At 31.8% G+C, this 24,052-nt stretch overlaps 3 protein-coding genes across 4 annotated transcripts in view; 2 read left to right on the top strand and 1 right to left on the bottom strand.

Moving 5' to 3' along the window:
- Positions 1-3,032, top strand: part of Rim2 (replication in mitochondria 2) — a 28,304-nt gene extending 25,272 nt beyond the window's left edge. For both annotated transcript variants that reach the window (XM_085185393.1, XM_085185394.1), the window contains exon 8: positions 279-3,032. In XM_085185393.1, coding sequence (XP_085041519.1) covers positions 279-399 — 121 coding nt within the window. In that variant the 3' untranslated portion in view covers positions 400-3,032. The remainder of the gene's footprint in view (positions 1-278) is intronic.
- LOC146538880 (guided entry of tail-anchored proteins factor 1) lies at positions 2,559-3,816 on the bottom strand. The gene is made up of 2 exons (XM_085185396.1): positions 3,609-3,816; positions 2,559-3,527 (listed from the first exon to the last, which is right to left on the bottom strand). The coding sequence occupies exons 1-2, from the start codon at positions 3,693-3,695 to the stop codon at positions 3,105-3,107; spliced, it is 510 nt and encodes a 169-aa protein (XP_085041522.1). The 5' UTR covers positions 3,696-3,816; the 3' UTR covers positions 2,559-3,104.
- A 370-nt stretch (positions 3,817-4,186) lies between these two features.
- On the top strand, positions 4,187-6,565 carry Sod2 (superoxide dismutase 2). Its single transcript, XM_085185390.1, has 5 exons — positions 4,187-4,389; positions 4,581-4,753; positions 5,426-5,564; positions 5,950-6,104; positions 6,284-6,565. The coding sequence occupies exons 1-5, from the start codon at positions 4,358-4,360 to the stop codon at positions 6,427-6,429; spliced, it is 645 nt and encodes a 214-aa protein (XP_085041516.1). The 5' UTR covers positions 4,187-4,357; the 3' UTR covers positions 6,430-6,565.
- Positions 6,566-24,052: the final 17,487 nt, after the last annotated feature.

Below are 24,052 nucleotides of genomic sequence, written 5' to 3'. Positions count from 1 at the left end.
TAAATGTATAGAAACCGTCATGACCTCTACTATACCTTGCGGTATTCCCGTCCATGTTTGAAACCTTATTCTAATCCTTAAATAAAATTCATATAATTGCGATGTTTGTAATATGTCAATATTGTAATTCAAGTACTTAATAAATTAATAATTCATTAATTAATTTTTAAGATAATTATATATAATTAGATTAATAGGTTAATCAACTAAATCATAACCTACTTTAACAAAAAAACACACACAGATTAAAAATAATATCAATATGTTTTTTTTCTCAGGGGTCTCGGCACACAGCTAGTTCGTCAAATACCAAATACGGCAATCATGATGTCAACATACGAGGCTGTAGTTTACCTCCTTACAACACATTTTAATAATTCCTTCTATGAAAATACTTAGTTTTACTAAGTCGAAGTTGAATCGAGTTACCTATAGAAGCTCAACGTAGAGCCGGTTTACATTGCAGTGCACCGATTTACTTATATACAGTCACTATATTATAGTACATAGAACGTGTAAACGGTACAAAATGGTTTTGATTTTCGGAATTTCTAAATAATAAAGAAAATAAAAAATATGGAATTTATCGATTTACTTAGTAGATACTTTAATGCCGTTCATATAATGTGTAAATGATATAAAAATACTTTTGAATTTCGAAATTTCTTAATGAAAATAAGTACGGCGATCCAACATGTTACATACATGATAAAAAACCTAGGAAACCTCTAACCTCTTTGTGTTTTGTATCTATGGTGCATTCCTTTGTAAGCTACACTTCTGTCGCCTTTTATCTTTTTGTGAGTTAAATCTACATATTGCCTAGACTTAACCTCAAATTATATATCAGATCATTGGAACGCTATATATTGTTTTTGGAAGTATTTATGAAGTAAAATTCCGTTAAATACTTATTCCTTATAGTAGGTTAGAAGTATGATTGTAGATGTCATAAAAGATTGTAAATAATTAATCCATTCTCGTAAGTCCTCGATGGTGTCTTATCCGCAGTCTATATGGTCAATAGTATTGGCACAACATGTTATGATGTTTGCCAGCGTGTACAGCCTCGTACATAATGTTTAATATGTAGAAGAAAATTATATTTAACTAATTCTTATATAAAAAATATAAAAAAATCCTATCGTAAAATAATAATAGTAATTATAATAAAGATTGTATATTAGTAAACCAAACTAATTTTCTTTAAAAAAATCTACACTATCAATCGTACCGTAGGTATACCGCATAGTTATCTCCGAAACATCATAACAGGTTAGGCCGACTATAAAAGAAAAAACTTTGTATAATCCAGAGCATTTCATATATAAATGATGTTCCAAACATATCCTTATATTATTTTCAACACATTTAATTTTCTTATTCTAACTCTATTCTTGATCAAGAATTATTTGTAATCAGAATGAGACTCAACTCTTTTTTCCAATATTTTAAGAAAAGTATGCAAATATTATATAGTATGTTTGGAAAAAATCTTTTATATTATTTATATACATATATGTTATAAATATATTTACAAATTTATTTCCTAAAATTTATCTGTATGTTTATTAGAAATAATTTTATTATATTCATAAATTTAAAGTGTATAATTGAATTTGTTTTAAATACATAATTGTTTATAGTACTTGTGTTAAATGTATTGTTGTTATATTAAAATCATGTCATAAATAACTAAATATAGTGAGAAAGTACCACCAGGATTAATACTTTGTTCCTTGTAGTTAGTTAGCGACTAGCTAAATTATTGGTGGCAGACAAATACTTTAAAAAACCTGGGCATTCAATTGATATTGCTTTCATTTTATTAGTCACTACATTTTTTAAAATATTTCTTTAACTAAAATCAGCAAAAAATACAATAAATTAATGACTTAGTAATTATGAATAAAAGTATACACTTCTCTTATAGAAGTAATTACAGGTATAATTGGGATCGTTTTTTTTGGTTCTGTAAATAAAACAAATCATATTAATTGTATGTTACTAACCATATCATTCAGAATTTCCTCTGATACAAAAAATGTCCAGGTTTTGGACAGCCCTACTACATAGCATAATAATTACATTTTAAACAGGTTAAAATTGAAATCTTCAATATAATAATGAAAAATATTTGTTACTTTCATATATTTTTATCATGTAAGTGAAGATTATTTGCTAATTATATAATATGCTCTCAAATGATCGGCCTACTTACATCTGCATAATGTAGTCATGGTTTCTAGTCCAGTTTTCATTTTGTGCAAATGTACCAACAAAAAGATTAGTTTTGTTATTTTATAGATCTATGATTTTTTTGTTTGATAGAATATTAGATTGCAAAGTTAAAGAAAATACTTTATAAATTTTAGCTTTTTACTTTATATGCATACCTGATGAAAAATCTAAAAGTATATTAAAGGTTAATTGGAATTTTCATTTACTTATGAATGTAATTTATTGTGTGACCCATTTTGTTAAACATTTGTAAAGCTTTTTTAAAACATGTTCATAGCTCCAGAATTAAAAAAGTTTGGGTTCAAAAAAAGAATATCAACACATTATATTTTATTGGATTTTTTATTTTGCATATACATTTTATTTGATTGCAACACTAATTAGTGCTAAGTTCATAGATTTTTTATGTAAATGAAAGAGCCCATATTAATTAGCCTTGCTTCAATAATTATGTTAAATATTCAGCCTAGCACAGGATTAGTAAGTTGCGAGCTGTGATATAGCACTTGTAAATATTAGTTACTTTGGTACTTTCATTATTTCATAGGGCTCTTTCTCAAAAACACTTTTATTGATAAAGCTTTTCTTTTATAATTACAAAAGATATAGGTTTTATTATTTTCTTATTAGTCCATAAATATTTTAGATTTAATGTTGATTCTTGTTAAGAGGGACTGGTAAGCAGAATTCTGGATGTATATTTGTTGAAGGAAAGATTTGGACGTATGTCAGACTGAGTATAAGATACTATAAATTTGTTTATTAAATCAATAAATAATAAAAAATTAAAAGAGTATTCATTATTTTCAATATTCCTTTACATGTGTCATATTAAATAACATTAATAGTCCATTAAAAAACTACTAAGATATAATAGGTTTTAACAAACATCTAATGGAAACATTTGAAATTAATACCCACATATGAGTTGATATTGCATTTGGTACATCACTGGGATACCTCAACATGGCAGTAAGAGGAAAGAGATTGCCTTTCAAAGTTACAATTGGTTCACGTCGAAACCAAATAACAGATAAAACAATTAATAATGCTAATACTATTTGCAGTACAATATTAACTGTGCCCTTAATAGCCAAGCTATTATTTAGCCTAGCTTGTGAGCTCTCTTTTAGTTCACTGTCCAGTTTATTAATCCTTCTCTGTAATTTTGAATATACTGCAAACTCATCTTTTATTGATATATTTTGTTGTTCCGCCTTTAACTTAACCAATTCAGATAATATTTTTCGATCTTCGTTTGACGGCCTTGCAAAGCATGCTGCAACCTGAAAAAAGTATGAAATGAATTTAAAAACACTTATTTTCCGCGAAAAATCTGTTTAATAATATGATATTAATATTATTACTGGTTTCACTAATATTGGCACTATAGCACTAAGAGTACAAAGCACTAGGAAGTAAGATAATAGGAATCCATTTATTATTTCTAGCATTGTGTCAGTAATTAGATGATATTTAACAATCGTTTCAATACTGGAAATAAAAAAACATTTATTTATTTTTGCAATTGCTTCGATTTTCAATGTATGAAAACTGACAGATGACAATTCACATTTCTAACGACAGTAAATATATACCTTTCGTATGGTATACCTACATTTTTAAGTAAATATATAAGTTATTGATGTAAGCAACCGTAAGCGATGAATTACAGAATTTGTTGTTTCATATCCATTTATTAAGTTTTTTTTAAATGAAGATATAATTTTTATGTCAAAGGATTTTAATGTTACGATTTTTATTTTTACGGATTAACAGAAAATGAGTAGCATTTAAATAAATTAAAAATTTAAAGATAAAACTTTAATAAAAAACTTTGCAAAAACTCTAAAACTTTTAATATAATTATTATTTAACAAATATTTTTTTGTGTAACAAATACAATTTCATGGTGAAAAATGTCAAGATGATATAACTTTTGACATTTGGAGTTTGACATACTTGTTTAAGCCGACACGATATCGCTGTCGAATATTCATTGCGTAATAATTCTAATTATATTACATGAAAATTGAACATTTTCATTGAGAATTTCGCCGGCTTTTTGCATATCCTATAAGAACCGTAACGACATTCACAGAAACAGAACGTCAAAATGTTCGCCACGCGCAGACTTGGAACTTTAATGTAAATATATATAATTTGAATTTGTATTTTTTTTATAATTGCCGGTTTATATTTTTATCTAAATTTTTTGATACATTTTTGTTTATGAATGAAATAAATAACAGAACGTCTGCTGTTATATATATACCCATATATATTATTTCAAATAGGTTTATCAATAAAGCTAATCAATGTACATTATTATATTACAGTGTAGGGGCATCTCGTCAAAAACATTCCCTTCCTGAACTGCCTTATGAGTATAGTGCTTTGGAGCCTGTTGTGAGCCGAGAGATTATGAGCTTGCATCACAGCAAACATCATGCTACCTATGTAAACAATTTGAATGCTGCTGAAGAGAAGCTAGCGCAAGCTCAAGCCAAAGGTTGTATAGTTGTATATCTTAAAATTATATTAAATATTTAATTTCATAGAATGCCAAATATTTCAATTATTTTGTCTGTAAATATAATGGTTGTATGTTTAATTTGAACTTGGGGGCAGGATTATTTTATTTTAATTATTTTAATTTCTGTACTCTGTCAAGACTAATACCACCAGTAATGTCTAGTCTGATATAGGAATCTTGATAATAAGTTTCCTGCTATATTGAAAGGAATGTTACTTGTAAAATACTTCAACCATATTTATTTATTACAATAATAATTTAAAATTTATTTATATCTATTATGATTTTAAACAGCAGCCGATGTGAACACAATACTATCTTTATTAAGCGTTATAAAGTTTAATGGAGGAGGTCATGTAAACCACTCCATATTATGGTGCAACTTGAGTCCGTGTAAAACAGAGCCATCTTGTGCCATGTCACAAGCAATAAATCAGTAATTTATATTTTATTTTGTTATCATTACTGTAATTTAAATGTACAATCATATTGTAGTAGTAATGAGATAGATATTGTATTATTGTACTATACGAGTTTGATAACTGTGTGTCACATTTTAGTCTGTAGTAAATTAAATTATTTATTAAATAATGCAGTAAATAAAAGTATATTGTACTTATTATAATTAGAATTTCTCATCACTCATAGGTGACATACAGACAGTTATCAACTTGGCCCCAGCTCTTAAGTTCAATGGAGGAGGTCACATTAACCATACAATCTTTTGGCAGAACTTATCCCCTAAAGGTGGCAAACCATCTGATGTCCTCTCCAAAGCTATTGAGAAGTAAATATTGTGTATATTTCTTTATTGTCATGTGATTTTAAACAATACTTTGTGTGCTTTCAATTTTATATCATCTTCCGTGTGCCCTTGATAATGTTCTTTGATTCTCTTACTTTCTTGAATTTTTCACTCACTATCCTTGCCTTAATTTTTTTATATGAACTTTTCCTTTATTATGCTTAATATGTATTGTAAAATATTAAGTTACTTATATATATTTAGATAATTTTGTATATTTTAGTTTTCTAGAATCATATTAGAGATATGTTGCCTGAGGTTTTTTTTGAATAATATTTTTGATATAGTTTAAAAAAAATGAGTTTTCATTATAATCTATTGTATTTAAGAATAAAAAATACTAATATTTTAATATGACAATTTACAGAGACTTTGGTTCATTAGAAAACATGAAAAATCAACTGGCTGCTGCGTCAGTAGGTGTACAAGGGTCAGGCTGGGGCTGGCTCGGTTATAATAAATCAATGAAGAAATTGCAGATTGCTACTTGTCAAAACCAAGACCCTCTTGAGGCAACTACTGGTAAATATTGATATTTTTTAAATAGATTATAGATAGCTTCAACACAATAAAAAAATATCAGATAGAGGAGAGTGGAATGTTTAACAATAAATTTATATGTGTTATTGTGTCATATGCTGAATTAAGTTTAAAGATACATAAAAAACCTGACATATAAACAACTGTTATTGCTTTTCCAGGAATTGTTCCTCTCTTCGGAATAGATGTTTGGGAACATGCCTACTATTTGCAATACAAAAATGTTCGGGCTGACTATGTGAAGGCAATATTTGACATTGCCAACTGGCAAGATATCTCTGCAAGATATGACAAGGCTGTAAATTAAAACTTGTAAACCATTTGAAAATCTCTTTGTAGCTTTGGCTTGGAAAGCAATGATCAACAATTATGTTTTAGGCATTAGACTGTACTTTGTGATGCACCCATAAGTTTTAAATCTTAATATAATGTAATTATATTCATATTGTGTTTTCTTTATGTTACTTAAACTTAACTAAAACTTTAAGGCCAAAAATCTTATTGAGAACTAAATGTAATAAAATAATGAAAACTATGTGTATACAATGTTTATAGTCACTTTTACATGTGATTTTTAGAATAACAGAAAGAAGAGTGTCTTGATACGATGCTCTCTTTGTATACGCATGATAAAATGTATATAAATGATTATTTATTTTATACTTGTAGCAAATAAATTACTTAAAAGCAGTAAAACATTTGAAAATTTTAGAGGTACATTGTGATATTCTTTTATTATATTTGAAAAAGTTATTACGATGGCACCTTATATCGTCATTATTCATATTAGTAATTTAATAAGAATTTAAATTTATTTAAATTCAACATGAAATGAAATGCGTATAACGAACCGTACAAATGTCAAAATACGAAACTGTCAAATCATATGTGACTAATTGTCAGATAGTTTTGCGAGACTTGCGATTGTTGTTGAGAATTAAATAAATTAAGTATTTTAATTGTATTCCTATAATTAATAATTGTAGGCGGTTAATTAAAGTACGCTTGCAGCTCTGATCTGGTATGTACATTTTTCTTCTTCTTTTTTAATGAAAGAACAATCTGCGTCAATGTTACTGTTATTGATTTTTTTCAGAGGTGATAGTCGCTGTACTATAATAACTATGAATTGAAATATTATTTATTTGCAATCAATTGTTTTTATTATAGTGCCCATTACGTGACCAATTAATATATTTTATTGTAACGGATATTATAATAAAGTTTTTATTATTTATTTCGTGTTTAGAGATCGTGAACACAATTTCGTAACTATATTCAGTTTAATAATTTAAATAGAACGAAGCGATTAATTAAAGAGCAAAGCAAATAAATTGATTATGTTTCTTTGTTATCTTTTCAGTAAAATATTGTATTTTCTCTTTTAGGCAGTATAATTGTTTTTGTAAAAAATGTTTTAGAAAAATAAATTTAATGCTGTTTTAATTATAAATTGCATAAATATGTTCCAAGTAAAAAAGAAATGTAACAAAATTAAAAAAATGTTAATGTTACTTTAAATATTTATGTTATAGTTAAAAAAAGAAACTTTACATAATTTATTCCACATTATAAATATAAATATACATGACATTTTCATTTTATTCTCATCTGAAAACTTTTCTGACCTACCCTAATGTAAATTGTAGGTGCCAATGCAAGCATTGCAAGTTCAGGGAGGGGCAGTTAATGTAAACATGTTTGTGAAGGGCTCGTGATGGTTATCAATTATAATTGTCTTTTTTTTATGCATTCCACATATAGAGTAGTGTTGAGGCACTCCATTTCTTTACTGCCCAATTTTCAAGATTGAATTGTGGATTGAATGGTAGTATTCAACTCACTGCACTTTGTCTTTGTACCTGATCAAGAAAATGAAAATAATTAATTCGCTGGGATGTTTTATTCCAGTAGGCTTATAACTAAAATAGTTATATTATTCTAAAGAATGTTGCTAGACAAAATTGCTACAAATAACTGTTTTGTTGATGGTTGGCTGAGACTACTTTACCATTGAGATAAAATATTTAAAAAAAAACATTATTATTAGAAAACGAACATAGTCTAGATTAGTAAATTAATTAATATGCTATATTATGTATAGTGCAGTGTGTAATTGTTTTTGAATTAACAATTAGTTTTATCCCTCATACAAAAGGATATGCATATGGCACAGAAATATCTTCATCCATCCATCCATCAGCCTTTCAACGTCCACTGTTGGACATAGGCCTCCCCTAATTCTCGCCACTCCGTCCGGTCCTGCGCCCTTTGAATCCAGCGGATTCCCGCTGTCTTTTTAAAGTCGTCGGTCCACCTGGTAGGAGGGCGGCCTGTGCTCCTTTTGCCGAGATGTGGTCGCCATTCGAGGACCTTTCAGAAATATCTTAATGTTAAGGTACTACATTCTCCACTGTCCACCTAAATGTGAGACATTGCATGTTATGTGGTAGAACCCAATGCCATACTTTTTCCACACAAGTGGAGATTGAACCCATAAAAACAACAATTATAAAGCTATTATAATTATATATGTGTTATTGTTGAATTCTACTCTGCCAAAGACAAAAGGTTTACTTTAAAATGGGCAGATTGCATGATTGCAATTAGGGGTATATGATATTTGTCTATAGACCTAGGCTATATATAGGGTGACCATATTTTAAACATGCCTATTTGAAATAACATCTCAAGAAACTAATACTGATTATTATAAATTGTTATTGTACACAAGTATATTAAAATTTAAATATTTATTTAATAAGTTTATCAAACATAAAAAAAACTTTTATCATCATAATTCTGTGCATCTGATTCAAACTGATTACAAAAGTAGTATGACCTATATTGCATGTTTTACTTAATGTCTTGTTCAAAATATAAGTGGAGTAAAAACTTTGCATGCAGTTAAATAGACACTGTCCTCATTGTTCATGGTAAATTGGTGAACAAGTCCTACCCCAAAATTCAGCAACATGCAATAAATTCTGCAATTACATTCCATTTGAGTGGGGTAGGTCGGGTTTTCACTTAGGGTACCCTGTAAACAGGAATTTTATGATATATATGCACTTTCACATATGACACATATGAGTCAGACCTGGGAAAATTGCAATTAAATATTGCAGACAAAAATATTATATTTTTTAATCCTCTATAAGATAATTGAGAACCAACATTGCATTCTCTTTCGAGAAATAATCTTCAAATTGATTTGGTAGCAAAACTAGACTTTTTTCAAAAGGTGTTCAAAATATTGACTTTGCCAGAGTTTGATTTAGACTTTAACCCTTAGAAAAAATTGTGGAGAGAACATGTTGTGCTTAATTTTGTTTTAATATGTTTGCAATCGTAACTGTAGGACTTTTTTTATTCGTTCTTTAAAAATAAGCATAAGGCCAGTTATTTAATCATTAATTTTACTTTATTTAATAAAGTATAATACTATTTGCCTTCTTAGTTGCTACCTATCAATATTATATTGTTTGTTAATTTAATTATGTGCCTGCTAATTTAATAAGTTAGCTTTGGCTACTATAATTAAAGGCTATAATTTTAATAATAATTATATATCCATTATCCGTGGAATAGTAAAAGTATAGCGGTACTACGATGATGTGTTGTCGAGCATGGCGCCGCACGCGATTCCGCTGTCGGTGAATGCACTCTATGGGGCCTCATCTATAATATATTCAGCTTCTAAGACTATTTTGGTAAAGATTAATTTTACAAAATTCACAATAGCTATGTAACTTTACCTAAATGTCTAGTACAGTTTGGCATGTAAAAGTTTCTCTACCGATATTTTGCGAAGTTTTTGTTCGATAATTATATGAAAAGAGTTACACAAACGTTGGTAAATTGCTTATTTTTAATTTATTTGAAGTGATATTATTTTTCATATAGTATTCATTAGTATTCTCTGTATATCTCTTTCGGCTTGTCTACCGTCGTCAACTTCTTTATATAGGGGAATTGTGCTCAAGATGGCATACTATGATAAGATGACACACTACCAATATTGATGAAACTATTAGCGCTAAGTGCGATCTTGTGACGTTTTAGAGAGTGTCTGTAGATGCAGCTAGTGCTTAAATACAGTATGGCTGAAAGTGAATGCAGATGGGCAAGTAATTCATGTTTTCGTTATTTTCAATTGCAACAAATTTTTCTTTCGCTTTTGCTTGATGGTGAAAAGACATGTAAGATAAAGATTTTCTATTTGAACTAATTATAAATGTAAAATAGGATTATTATATGACACAACTAACGCTAAAAGCGCATCCTAGCCTATAAACTTTTATCACAACGGTTAAAATTAAATTCTTATATCTATTGGGTAAGATGACATACAAAACGTGAGTATAAGATGGCATACTATCTTACCCTTATAAATAGAATCGATGTATTTTTTTTGCTTTACGTACAAAATGCCTGGCAATTACAAACGAATATATATTGGTCACAAGAAGACATGGATAAGGCTGCTAGAGCAAGCGCATTCAATAGCCGCAGGTGACGAAGCTTATTTCCCTTTTGGAAAAGGAAGTGGCTGATAACGGAATCCAACCTCATAAAATTTGCAACATGTATGAATCTGGCCTTAATACTGTTTAAAAACCCCCCAGCAAAGAAGAAACTATTTATTTGTGAACTATGCTCGACAAATAATGATGGCGTTTTTATGCCACATACTAAGTATGTCATTTTACCCTGTAGATATGTCGTCTTACACTGGTCGACCCAAGTGCGATTTTTGTTTGTTTTTATGATGTTTGAAAGATGATTGTTCTGAAACTAAAATAATTCCGTTGATTATTAAATATATAATAGTATACGCAATATGCTGTTCTCAGATCACTTTATTTATTTGAAATATTTGTCTTGAAACAAAAAGTATGTCATCTTAAGCAAAATTCCCCTATGCTCTCCAGGCTCCCCAGGAACTCCAGGACACAGTATCAAAGATAGTGAAAGCATGTGGAATCCCCTCATGCTTCAGTATATTTGATACTGTGTTTTAGAAGGTCAACCGAAGTCTCTCTCCCTCTCTTACCTATCTTATTTGTATATTTTGTAGCTATTAAATATTGTCACATTAAACTTTATATTGACTCATACTCAGTTGATGGAATATGACTTGCTAAAAAGTAATAAAGCTGAAGCATACATTGACACGGCAACTGGGAATCTAATGCAAATTTAATTGCCATAAAATACTAATTGCAAAGGCACACTCCACAGCCTTTCAGGTAATGATCGTTACGTGCTTCCTTTTATATATTTTTCAACGTTTTCACACTATTTCGTTACTTTTTTAGACTTCCAACGTTGAATTATGGTAGATTATAGTGATTAAATTACTGTGCGTTTATATTTTTGTCTATTCGTCCAGTTTATTCCTTAATTATGCTGAAAATCATTTTGCATAAAAAATAATACATTAGGCTATATTTGTGGTAACTTCAGCTACTATTTTTATAATAAGAACGGAAGGAAAATAATAAAATTTTGAAAAACGGTATACCTTTTTAAGCACTTATTGGTATTACAGGGGTTATTCTTGATTTTGCAAATTTTTTTTAAATACCAATTATACAATACTTTTTTTATACAATAGAAATATTCAATAGAAGTTCCTTTGTTTCATAAAACACGCACGCAATAATAAACTTTATTGTCCGCACGTCAAGGTTGGTTTTGGTATCCGACTTTAGTTCTATTCAAGAGCCGGTTATTAAGTTCATGTCCTAATATCGGAATATGCAGGGTTCTGAAATCTTCTTATCTACTTTCGTTAGAAATATTGGAAGAATTTCTTAATCTCGATGGTTTCAGCATTTATTTTATTATTTATTATTTATTTAGAAATATGAAATTGAATCGGCAATTAATGTATTTATAAATATGCTGTTAAAATTAATTAAAAGTACGTCCTGTTTATTAAATTTAAAAACATATATAATGCAAGGATTTTTCAAATTTTCCAGATGTCCTCTACTGGGTAGTTCCTGAACTGCTAATAGGTAAGTACTTATATATAAATTATTACGTGGGTATCGTAAGTGTTTTTTTTTTTTGGAAAAATGGTAAATAAACTTATGAACGATAAGCACACATAGTTATATTTCTTTGATTTTAGTAAATGTGACAAATTTTATATAAATTTGTTTCTTTAGGATCTTTTTCTTTTTCGTTCGTTTATTTTCCGTTGGTGTATTAGATTGGTTTTTTCCAGACAAAATAAAAAGTTTGGTGTTTACTGCTAAATATAAGTTGTAAAATTTCGAGTCACGTCTTAGGTATTCCAGAATAAGAAACGTTATTTCAGTACCTGTTGAATATTAATTACGATAATAAATACAATTTGGTGTTTAATTAGGAAGGTTGTTTTTTAAAGTAATTATTGCAATTTCTATATAAAATATGCTTACGGTTTTATATTTATAAATTATTTAGTAGAAAAAATGTCTTAGTTCCTGAATTTTCTCTAGATTTGACGTTAAAAGTGCGTTACGACACTTAGTTTACCTAATTGTGCCCCCAAACTATAAATATTTTAAAAAAACAGGTAGGTCGTCGTAGCCCTGGGGCACAAGGGTGTGACTGTAACGCGACGGTTGTGAGTTCTGTCCCCATTCGAGAAAGTGAGATATTTATCTAAATTTATATTTTCATTTCTTCGCTCTCGTGTCGAGGCAAAGCGCGGCGTTGAGTTCCGCCACTCAACACGCAATGCCTCCAAAATTGGCGGAAAGTGTGGAAAGGAGTGCCTTAACACTAGGTTCCCTGTGCCTACCCTGCTGTGTGCGCGATACAACGTAAAGCCAAAAAAAAACACTAAATTTTGAACATACCTACAAGAGGAATTTGAACTCACTACTATCATCTCCTGTTGTATACCTACCTAGGCTGGCTAGGCCTAAATGAACTGAATTGCGTCGCCAGTTCAAGCTCATTATGTATTATGAAGTTGCAAATGTACATTTAAATGCATCTACAAATGATGTTTATATTTCAATGAATAATGTTGATTTTGTATACATTACGCTCTCAATAGAGAAAAAATATAAAAGCTCTGATTTTATAGATAATTTTATTTGGTATAAAGTTTATGATGGAAGATGAATCAAAGGAATATAGCAAATTTTTACCTTTTAATGTTTCTTTCTTATTTACATTGTTAATCTGTCCTTCAGATATAAACAGTCCTAGACATTTTAATCGTTTCTAAGTTTACATTTATTGATTATCAATTACTAATTTTCATTTAAATTATGGAGACCAGTCGTGGTGCTGCAGCACAAGTGCAAAATGCAATGCCTCTAGTATTTGGAGGAAAATGGAAAATCAGGTTTCCAGGTTCCCTTTGCCTACCCTTCTTTGTGCGGGATACAGCATAAAACTAAAAAAAAACATTAAACGTTTTCATTTTAAGCATTTCTTTCAGTAATTCGTTAAGTTATCCAAGTGTATCTAGATATAAATTTAGTACAATTTGCAAGTCTAGTCTAGACCCAACATCGACTCCGTAGGTTGCAATTACGCCTAACCCGATTATAAGATGTTCGAGTTTCGTCACGGCGAGGACAGACGGCGCCAGCTTTCTATGTAGCTACTTCACTAATTGTTAATCTGACTCACAATATATGTGAATCAAGCTATTTTACTTCTTATTTTTGACATCTTTTTATTGTTTTCTTTACACATCATATTTTTTGTTCTTACTCGGCGGTAGTAGGTTCGATTCCCAATCGTGGGAATGAATTATTTTCGTTTTTTCGCTCTGTTGGATTGATAAACCGCGTAGTTGAGCTCCGCCATTGTATACGCAATGTGTCGAAACTTGGACGGAGTGTGGAGAGTGTGTTAACACTAGGTTTCTTCTGCTATGAAGTTAGTCAGTAAAAAGGCACAGCTTGCTATATTTAAATATAATATTTGAAATAATTTTTAAATATAATTTATAACACACTTATCTATGGTATACCATCTTTAAAAAAATAATATTATGAATAATGAAACCTGTGCATTTACTATTTTTATCCAGCAGGGTGATGTTTGTTCGCCTGGAAAAGGTAGGTCAGGTAAAGGATTTACAATTGTAATGCGTGTAAGCTTCAACGGGCGCTTGCTTGTATTGAAGTAAAATATACTATTTATTGAAAAAAGATCCGTAGCGCATTTTGAGGTCTTTTTCAGAGATTCCAGCTTTTGTTTTAAAAAATAATACAGTTTGATTTGTTTCCTTGCCTGAAGAATTAAAGTTCTTTTCACGTTTATAATAATGCTTGATTAAAATATGTTAAATATTTTTTTTTACGCTGTGTCCCGCATATTGCAAGGTAGTGTTCAGACACTACGTTCCTCCTTTTCGAGGCATTGTGTGTTGACTCCACGCCCTGCTCTTGCCTTGTTACCAGAGCGAAGAAAAAATTTATTAATAAATAGTAATTCATCGAATGGGAATCGAACAACAAACACAACTGTCGTGCGTATAATTGTGCTTATACTTTTTTCAAATATATTTATTTTTACAAAAGTTTAATGTCTTAGGGATTCTTTTAAATATGTTATTTAAATACATTTTTATAGCAAACAAAAAGAAATAAATATTGAAATATTTCTTATGTTGACAATATAAAAAGCAAAACTTATACTTTAAGAATATACCACCCTAAGTCCATAAAATATTTTCATTTGTGTCATAAAATAAATTTAATCCAATATTATTAATCTTCCCATGTCTGTATCATCATAGCTGATGCCAGCGTGGGCGTGTGGAGTCTGCCAATACCTACGTCCTATCCATTTGACCTTGTTGACGTCATTTATTTTGCGTGGGCATTTCATTCAAGTTAACAAGCTGAAAGGATATAAACTTGATTTTTCATGTATAGATTATATAGATTTTGAATATGAATTTATAGCTTTATTTATATAAAGGGGGACTCAAAGGCGTTTCCCTCGCTTAAACTTTTTTCTATATTATAGCCAAAGGATATTTTTTTTCTTTCTTGTTTCTTTTTTCACGCTGTATCCCGCCCATAGCAGGTTAGCAGGGTAGACAAAGGGAACCTGGAAACCTAGTGTTAAGACAATCGATCCCAATTAAGACACTTCTGTTTCTCTCATGGAGATGTTATTTTCATTCGGAAATATTGAATGTCGATTGGCGAAATGATGGTTTTGCCTCGTTACGAGAGCGAGATGAAAATATAAAATACTCGTATTTCAAGAAATGATAATGATTCATTGAAAAGTAGTAGTTTTCTTTTATTTTACCACACAGCCACTACGAGAGGATCTATGTTGTTGTTTAAATAATCAATATGTTATTTTGCACTTTAAACAAAAAAGTAAACAGATATATTTAAGTGTTTTTGTATCATAAAATTACCAACAAAAACGTGGATGGATTAAACAGTTTGAAATATGAGGGTTAATCTTAATTCCCCTAACCTTTAAATTACGCACATAACGCTGCCCGCGCGTTTGTCTGTAACTAAGCCTACCTCAATGCCTGTTATTTTGATAATCCTGGGTCTATAGCAAAGGGCTCGACATCGGCTTTTGTTTCAGAACTATGGATGATAGTTTTTTTTATAATATTAATTATCTGGATTGTTGGCTAATTTCATGAATTTGTATGGTTATTTTCGTCTACTATTACTTATATTATTGTAAGTCTATCTATTTATAGTAGTATTTTTTATTTATAAACATTTGTTGAAATTATTTTTTATTTTTTATATGGATTCAGAGGGTTAAATAGTTTTGTTTGAAGGTTGTCTTTTTAATTGGGCGTTCGTTGGTGGTTTTGTAGGTTATGTTTGCCAATTTGGACAGTATTAGTCAGTAATAAAATTTTGAAATATACCATTGGGTAGTACTTAGGGATCTTGCTGGCTTTTTGAACGTTTATGTGCGACACCAATAATAACTAGACTAGAAAAACACATTAATCAATTAAATATATACTTCCCAAGTGGGGTTTAAACCTAAAGTTGTGTTTAGTCAAGTAATAAACCTAATGCTCTACAAATTTAGCGTCTAATACTTTTGGAGTCTTTTAAAATTTGTAATATTTCTAAATATTACTCATCAATGAATTGCTATCTTCATCATCATCATCATCAGCCTGTCTTCATACACTGCTGGACATAGGCCTCAATGAATTGCTAGCTTAATTTATAATATACAAAGTTTGAATTGATTTATACTTCGTCCTACTTTAAGTTCCTGGAATGGGAGCTAATGGCTTTCCACTGAAAATTACTACGTAGTTTTTCATAATGGCTTCGCGTTATACCTTTTTTTACGTGTCATTGTGTGCCTCCGCCTTGCATTCATCTAGGGCGGCCCATTTGTTGCAATGCTGAAATAATTTAATGTCAGATTTACGCTTTTGTCCATATTTATTATGTATTTTGCTCTAGATCTTAGATCTAGTTTATGATATGTTATGTCTATTAGGTGTTATAAGGTTTTTTTAATTCGGCTTCAAGTTTTATTGATTTGATTAGGCAGAGAGAAGCTAGAGTCAATCACAAGAAGTCATGGGACTCAACGATGCTCTCTAAAAGAAAGTTTGGAGAATTAGGTAGGTACTCTGAGGAGTGGAGAATTGCAAGATATTTTAAAAAACTTACTGTGTTCTATATTTTTTAGAGATTTTAAATAAATTACGTACGTACGGGACTTTTAGCAACGACTCGTTTCGTCGTATCAGACCGGGGAAACACCCTTATAAATATAAACTTTATTCAGTCAGGTACCTTCTACGTTGCGTCGCGCTTAGATTTAAAAATTCTACAGACTGCCTCTAAATATTAAATCATCCTTAAATAATGCTGAGTATAAAATAAGGTAGGTAGAGGGAACCTAATATTCAAAGGAGGCAGAACCTAATATTAAAACACTCCGTTTCCTATTTTACACCGAATTCTGGAAGTATTGGGTATTGAGTGGCGGAACCCGATGATATGGAAATATGAAATATTTTATTTCCTCGAATAAGGATCGAACCTAAAACCAGTCCCATTCACACAGTTCCGCCACGACTGACCTCGCCAAGTGAATATACAAATGTAATTCCTTTTAAAACTTCAATCGCGTCAAGGCGAAATGCATAGATGTAATTTCCCATAGAGTTGCGTGCTTCCGATAGCCAGTACCTACCTACTGTGCTAGGCAAGGCAATAGTCAACATTGATTGGCCGTCGAGTGCGACCCGCCGGCGCCGGGACTATACTGTAGGATTATTTATACTATCGTTGGAAATGTATGTAGTTATAGAAATGTAGAAAATGCATTGTCTTTAGTGTTGTTTTGTGGGGGGGACAACAGAATAATAAATTTTTATTCGGGACCGAAATTCTGCTGTTTTCCTATGTTATTCTTAGATGATTGATGATGATGATTTCTACGTGATTTTTTTCTTAGTAATATTTATATTTTTATTTCTTCGCTCTGGTGTCGAGCAAAGGCAGAAAGTGGGGAATGGAGTGTCTTAACACTAGGTTCTCTCTGCCTACCATGCTGTGTGCGGGATACAGCGTGAAACTATTTTTTTTTTAAATTTCTTAGTAATAGGCTAAACGTACTAACATATGAAATTAATACAGTAGTTTATTTTGTGTGATAAGTGCATGGAGAACTTAATATATGTCCGCGGTTGATATTTTTATTATTTTGGATGTATTTGATAAAAGTAGAAAATAGAGTGCCTTTAAATCACTAACCTTTTACAATTGATTTTTAGTATTTAAACTTTCAAATGTAATTCCATTTGTTTTTTATTACATTTCCATTTCATTCAAGTATTTTCGATATTTTCAGTCTTCAATAAAGTCGTTCTCGGTCCAACTTTTGACAAGGACAGATATTGCAATTGTTTCCTTCACAGTTTGTGGAGTAAGTTTCTTTAATATTTTACCATAGTACCACGAGGGGCATCGGAACGCGCAGGGATGGTAAATTAGAAACGAGGGAACGTTTCTCTTTACGACAGGGGTCAAATTCCTTACGAAATTAATAGTATATTTCTTATCTTTGGAAATATTTTTCGTCTTCCCTTTGCATTGACTTCTTCATCCTGGCATTAATCCCGGCTATTGCCAGGGTGCCTTCCTACACAACCTACTCCACTTTGCACGATCTTTTGCATCCTCGGTGGTTAGACCATTGGCTCTCATGTCCTGCATCACGACATCCAACCAGCGCTTCCTTGGGCGTCCGGGAGGTCGCACCCCAGGGACTGGTATAGCAAGGCACTTGCGTCCGACATAGTTCTTAGGCCGGCGCGTAACGTGGTCAAACCATCTCAAGCGACTCTCTTGGAGCTTATCCGCTACGTCACGGACCCCAAGACTACCTCGAATGAATGTGTTGCGTATGCGGTCAGACCGCGTTACGCCGCACATCCACCTCAGCATCTTCATTTCCGTGACGTGAAGCTCCTGAGTGTGCCGAGATAGTGCTGGCCAACATTCGCTGCCGTATAAAAGAACCGGTCGGACGATGCTCTTGTATATCAGCCCCTTGAGCTTGGGCGGTATTCTGTGGTCGCAGACCACACCAGTGACCTCCCGCCATTTGGCCCAGGCAGCGCTTATCCGGCCATGGACATCGTGATCGATGCCTCCAGACTCGTGCATAACGGATCCAAGGTACCTGAACTTCTCCGACTTAACGGCTGGCTCAGGACCTATAAGGATGGTGCTCGAGTCCCGGCTCCCGCAGGCCATGTACTCTGTCTTCGACACATTTAGTTTAAGACCGCCGTTCTCAAGCGTACCCTTCCAGAGGTTCACTTTACGCTCCAGCGTCAGTCGGTTCTCGGCAATGAGTGCTATGTCGTCGGCATACATCATCAGCCATGGAGGCTGGTCCTGGATGTGAGCCGAGACAGTATCGAGCACTACATTGAATAAGAACGGACTAAGAGCCGAGCCCTGGTGAACCCCCACCGTAATCGGGAAGGGTCTAGTGTCGCCAACAGCAGTTGGCGACACTAGACGAGACGGGGAAATGACATTTCATCAGTCATTACTGATTTATGCTTTTTTTCCCCAAAAATAAATATTTATTATTAAACAAAAGCAATTATATTTAAAAATCTATGTCTGAAGCGCTTTTGAAGCTATTTATAAATAATCTATGTGCCGAATTTAGTTCGGTCACGTTTAGCCGCCATTGCGTGACTAAGTAACATCTAAATAATCTTACAAATACCGACTTGTTTATTTGTACAATTAGTAGAATTATTTGATAAAATAATTTTACATTAATAAAAAAAACAGAGAAACTTAAAAGTATGGATCAATTTTTTATTATTATTTTTTAGATCCACTCTGTATCCTGCGCATAGGCAGAATAGAATAGGCAGAATGAACCTGGGAAATCGAGTATTAGGGCACTCTGTTCCTATTAAAGCATTTCTGTTTCCCACTTTCCGCGATGTTAACATATTAAATATTTCAATTTCCTCGAGTGGGAATCGAACCCACAACTCGTTTCGTTTACAGTCGCATGCTTGTGCCTTTGCGCCACGACTGGCTTCAATATTTTCTATAGAATCTAGATAATTAAGACGTATCTTTTATGCTAGGTAAATTGTAAGAACTCTTACAAACTAAAAACAAAATTTAGTACATTTGCAATTTTAAAGATAAAAAAGCTTGAATTTGCCTTTATTTACATAAGATTAATAAAGGCAAATTCAATGCTTTTTTGTTTTTTCTTTATAATAGCCATTTATTTTCTTTGTACTTTGTTCTAGACTTCCAACTTCATTGGGCTTCAGTTCTTTGTAATTGAATATATCACGTCTAAGTATTCAAGTGAATTCAGCCTATCAATCACTTTAGTAGGGATTGAATTTATATTATCTTTGAACTAAAGTGTGCTGTGTTATAACTTATTTAATATTAAAATTAAATGACTAAAATTGTACATTCCTATGTGCTAACACGAAATCATTTTTAAACGAGCGTTAATTGGAGAACGGTGAATCTTGACACTACGATAAAAAGAGTAGATAAATGACTGAGTCGTTATTTTTATTATATTCTAGTAGTTATATTATAAATTAATACGTTTATTAAACGCAACTTAAATATTTTTTAACCGCAATATATGCATGTTTTATTTGCTTACGTTTTTTTATGAATCCTTGACCTTTCCTTCAATCTGTGGCTTCATGCATGTATAGCGGTGCATTTATTTGCAATTTAAATTTCGTTAACTATGTATCACTACATGCTTTTTAATAGTGAAGCAATTTTTAACTTTAAATGAATATATGTATTTGAGGTCGCCGTGGTGCGGTGGTACAAGCGTGTAAATAACGCGTTGGTTGTATGTTTGATTCCCACTCGAGGAAATGACATCTATATCTATATATATAAAATCGAAAGGTCACTCACTCATCACGAAATCGCAGAAACTACATGTGCTAGGAATCTCAAATTTTGCATAGTAGTTACTTATAGGACGTAGGTGCTCGCTAAGACGGGAATTTGTAATATTCGACTTCTAAGGGGTTGTTTTTGGGGTTGAAAGTTTGTATGAAACTTCGTTACTAATGACATTTGTCTTTGTCATTCGTTACTAACTGCTAGGAGTCTCAAATTTTGCATAGACGTCAATAGGACGTAGCCATGGAGACAGAAATTAATAATAACATAGTTCACGCGGGTGAAACCGCGAGCGGGCCGCTAGTTATATATATAAAATCGAAAGGTCACTCACTCATCACGAAATCTCAGAAACTACATGTGCTAGGAATCGGAAATTTTGCATAGGAGTTACTTATAGGACGTAGGTGCTCGCTAAGACGGGAATTTGCAATATTCGACTTCTAAGGGGTTGTTTTTGGGGTCGAAAGTTTGTATGAAACTTCGTTACTACAAATGCTAGGAGTCTCAAATTTTGCATAGACGTCACTAGGACGTAGTCATGGAGACAGAAATTAATAATAACATAGTTCACGCGGGTAAAACTGCGAGCGGGCCGCTAGTATTTAATATTTTCATTTCATCCCTTTGATAAGCCTCTAGAATTCAGAGGAAAGTGGAGAAACGAAAGTATCTTTATGGGAACGGAGGGCCTTAACACTAGGCTGCCAGCTTCCTTCTGCCTAGTAATCTAACAAAATACACACAGTTATCAAAACAAATAAACGAGAGAAATAATAAACGAAACAAACCCCACGTTTAATCTTGTTGTAAATATTTCTCTCTTCATCAAGCAATATCATAAACAAACCGTTGTTTTTGGGAGACGGTCTGACTCACAAATTGCAAGAAAACGTCAATAAATTGTAACCGCGTGCATCCCGAGCGAGCTGTTTGCCGCACGCATCTCCTCTAATGGGATTTTATATGAGTATTTTATGTGAAATAGAAAATTATGTTGAAAAAAATATGCAAAAGTACTTCTTTCGTAATTTTATATATTGGTTGCACGCGACGGTTGTGGGTTCGATTCGCTCGGGGAATTATTATTTACTAGCGGCCGCGCGCAGCTTCGCTTGCTTATTTAGGGGTGAATTCTAATAAACCACGAAACATATGTTCAATGAAATATTTTTAAGAGTCTAAATTTCAAATTTTATAAAAAACGGTGGCGATTTAAATATTTTTCCATACAAACTTTCAACCCCTTATTTGAACCCTTAGGGGGTGAATACTTGAAAACTGTGAAAACATTGTTCAGTTAAATATTTTTAAGAGTCTAAACTTCAAATTTTATAATAATCGGTGGCGTATTAAAGATTTTTCCATATATACTTTCAACCCCTTATTTGCACCTTTAGGGGGTGAATTCAAGAAAAATGAAACACATTTTCAATTAAATATTTTTAAGAGTCTAAATTTCAAATTTTATAATAATCGGTGGTGATTTAAAGATTTTTCCATACAAATTTTCAACCCCTTATTTGCACCCTTAGAGGGAGAATTCTAGAAAACGACGAAACACGTGTTCAATTAAATACTTTTAAGAATCTAAATATCAAATTTTATAAAAATCGATGCCGATTTAAACTTTTTTCCATACAAACTGTCAACCCCTATTTCACCCCTTTAGGGTTAAAATTTTTCAAAATCTCTTCTTAGTGGATGTCCAGATTACAAAAGTAAACATCTGTCTAAATTTCACGTTTCTACCATCAGCGGTTAAGGCTGTGCGTGCGTCTTACCTCAGTCAGTGAGGACAAGTCCTTTTATATATATAGATTAACATTTTCTGATTTTCGCCCTGGTAAATTCCGCGGATGTCTTAGAACTAGGTTCCCTCTGAAAACAATAATTGTCAAAGAAACCATCTCAACGAATAGTGATTAAAGGGCTGGCGATAACCAAGTTTTATTACTTAACCTTTAAAGTCAATACCATCGTAGTATCTTAGGTTGATCATATAAAAGTTAATGAGAACAGTAACCACAATAACCTCCAGTGAAATGTGGTAGAGCCGAGCATCTGAGGTCAAATCAAAGGCATTGGCATTGTCATCCAAATGGAAAAACGCCCGTATCTCGAATATTATTGAGGTTAAACGGAAACCACGTACCGGAATCTAATAAAGGGATGACCTTTGATCGTAATCTCTCTATATACTAAGAAACAATAGATACATATATAAGTAAGTTATTTATGTATCGTATTTAAAATTTGTTAGCCCTTTCATAATTTCCTTTGCTTTAAAATAAAATTAATATTTAATGTTCTGTTAGTAACGCGACATGGATTGGAGTGGACGGATCACGCGATTGTGTGATGAAAACTTATGCCTACTGATACAATGTAATAGCATTTAAATATTCATCTTATTTTATATTATGCAATTCGATTCATTAATTTTCATCTACGCGTAATATTATTTATTACTTACCTCCTACATCAAGGAGGTGGGTTTCCTTCTTCTAAAAGTAACGTATTACGTTTTGTGTGTTTGTGTGTTTTGGGGTTAGACGTCAGATCGGAGAAACGAGAATTATTTATAAATATACAGATTCCTTTAAGTGACAATGGCATCCATGTAGCGAATTCGAGATCTATAATTAATCACATTATTATGTGACTAGGTCATTAAAGTATCAAAATTAATTACTTTTGTTGTTAGTACTTAAGATCCTAAAAAAATGATAAAAGCTTCCATTTCATCTTTGTTCCCCCACAGCCGCTAAATCTTGATATTTACCCTTTGTTTTCCAAGATGTCTTTTCAAAACAAACTATGTAATACTGTCAATCGCAACCAGCCAATGGCGTGCGAGCTGCGTGGTGCGCGCATGCGCGCGTGGGCGGCGGTCGATACGTGACGTCACGCGGCGCGGCCAATGGCGCCCGCCCGTCGCACATCAATCGATGTGAACGGTGTTCGGAATAACCGATGTTCTCTATTGTCTTAAAGGTGGTATTGCATTTGTATGTATGTATGTATGTATGTGAAATATCGTTCAGAAATCATAGTGAAAACTAAACAGTTTTCATTGATTTAAGTATACATTTCTATCTTTTTAGTTATTATTCAGTTTATTTTCATAATTAAATTGGGTATTTTAAATTAAGCACATTTTTTTTTATCATCCATTCAGTATTTGTTAATTTTTTGAATAAAATTAAAGCACAAATATATTTTACGTTGTACTCGATTTGAGATCAAAGTAAATATACTTAATTAATATTTAATAATAATTAATATGTAGGCATTTTTATGTATATTTATTAATTTAATTCAATATTTATTATTCCGTCGCTACATAATTTTGTTTTCTATTAACCAGAGAGAGAGAGAGAGCGAGAGTAAGAGATACGTAAAGTTCAGAAAACTCTTTAAATACAAGTGTAGTTTTTGGACCTTCAGTAATAAAGTAAGTAAAGTAAGTTCATTTTATGATCAGGTCGTGTCCCATTTACCGCGGAT

The sequence above is a fragment of the Heliconius melpomene genome, chromosome 5 (genome assembly GCF_056956725.1).
Source record: "Heliconius melpomene rosina isolate 202511_hmr_F chromosome 5, ASM5695672v1, whole genome shotgun sequence".
Lineage (NCBI taxonomy): Eukaryota > Metazoa > Arthropoda > Insecta > Lepidoptera > Nymphalidae > Heliconius > Heliconius melpomene.
Note: the sequence above shows the minus strand (reverse complement) of the source record. Positions and strands in the feature narration are given on the sequence as shown.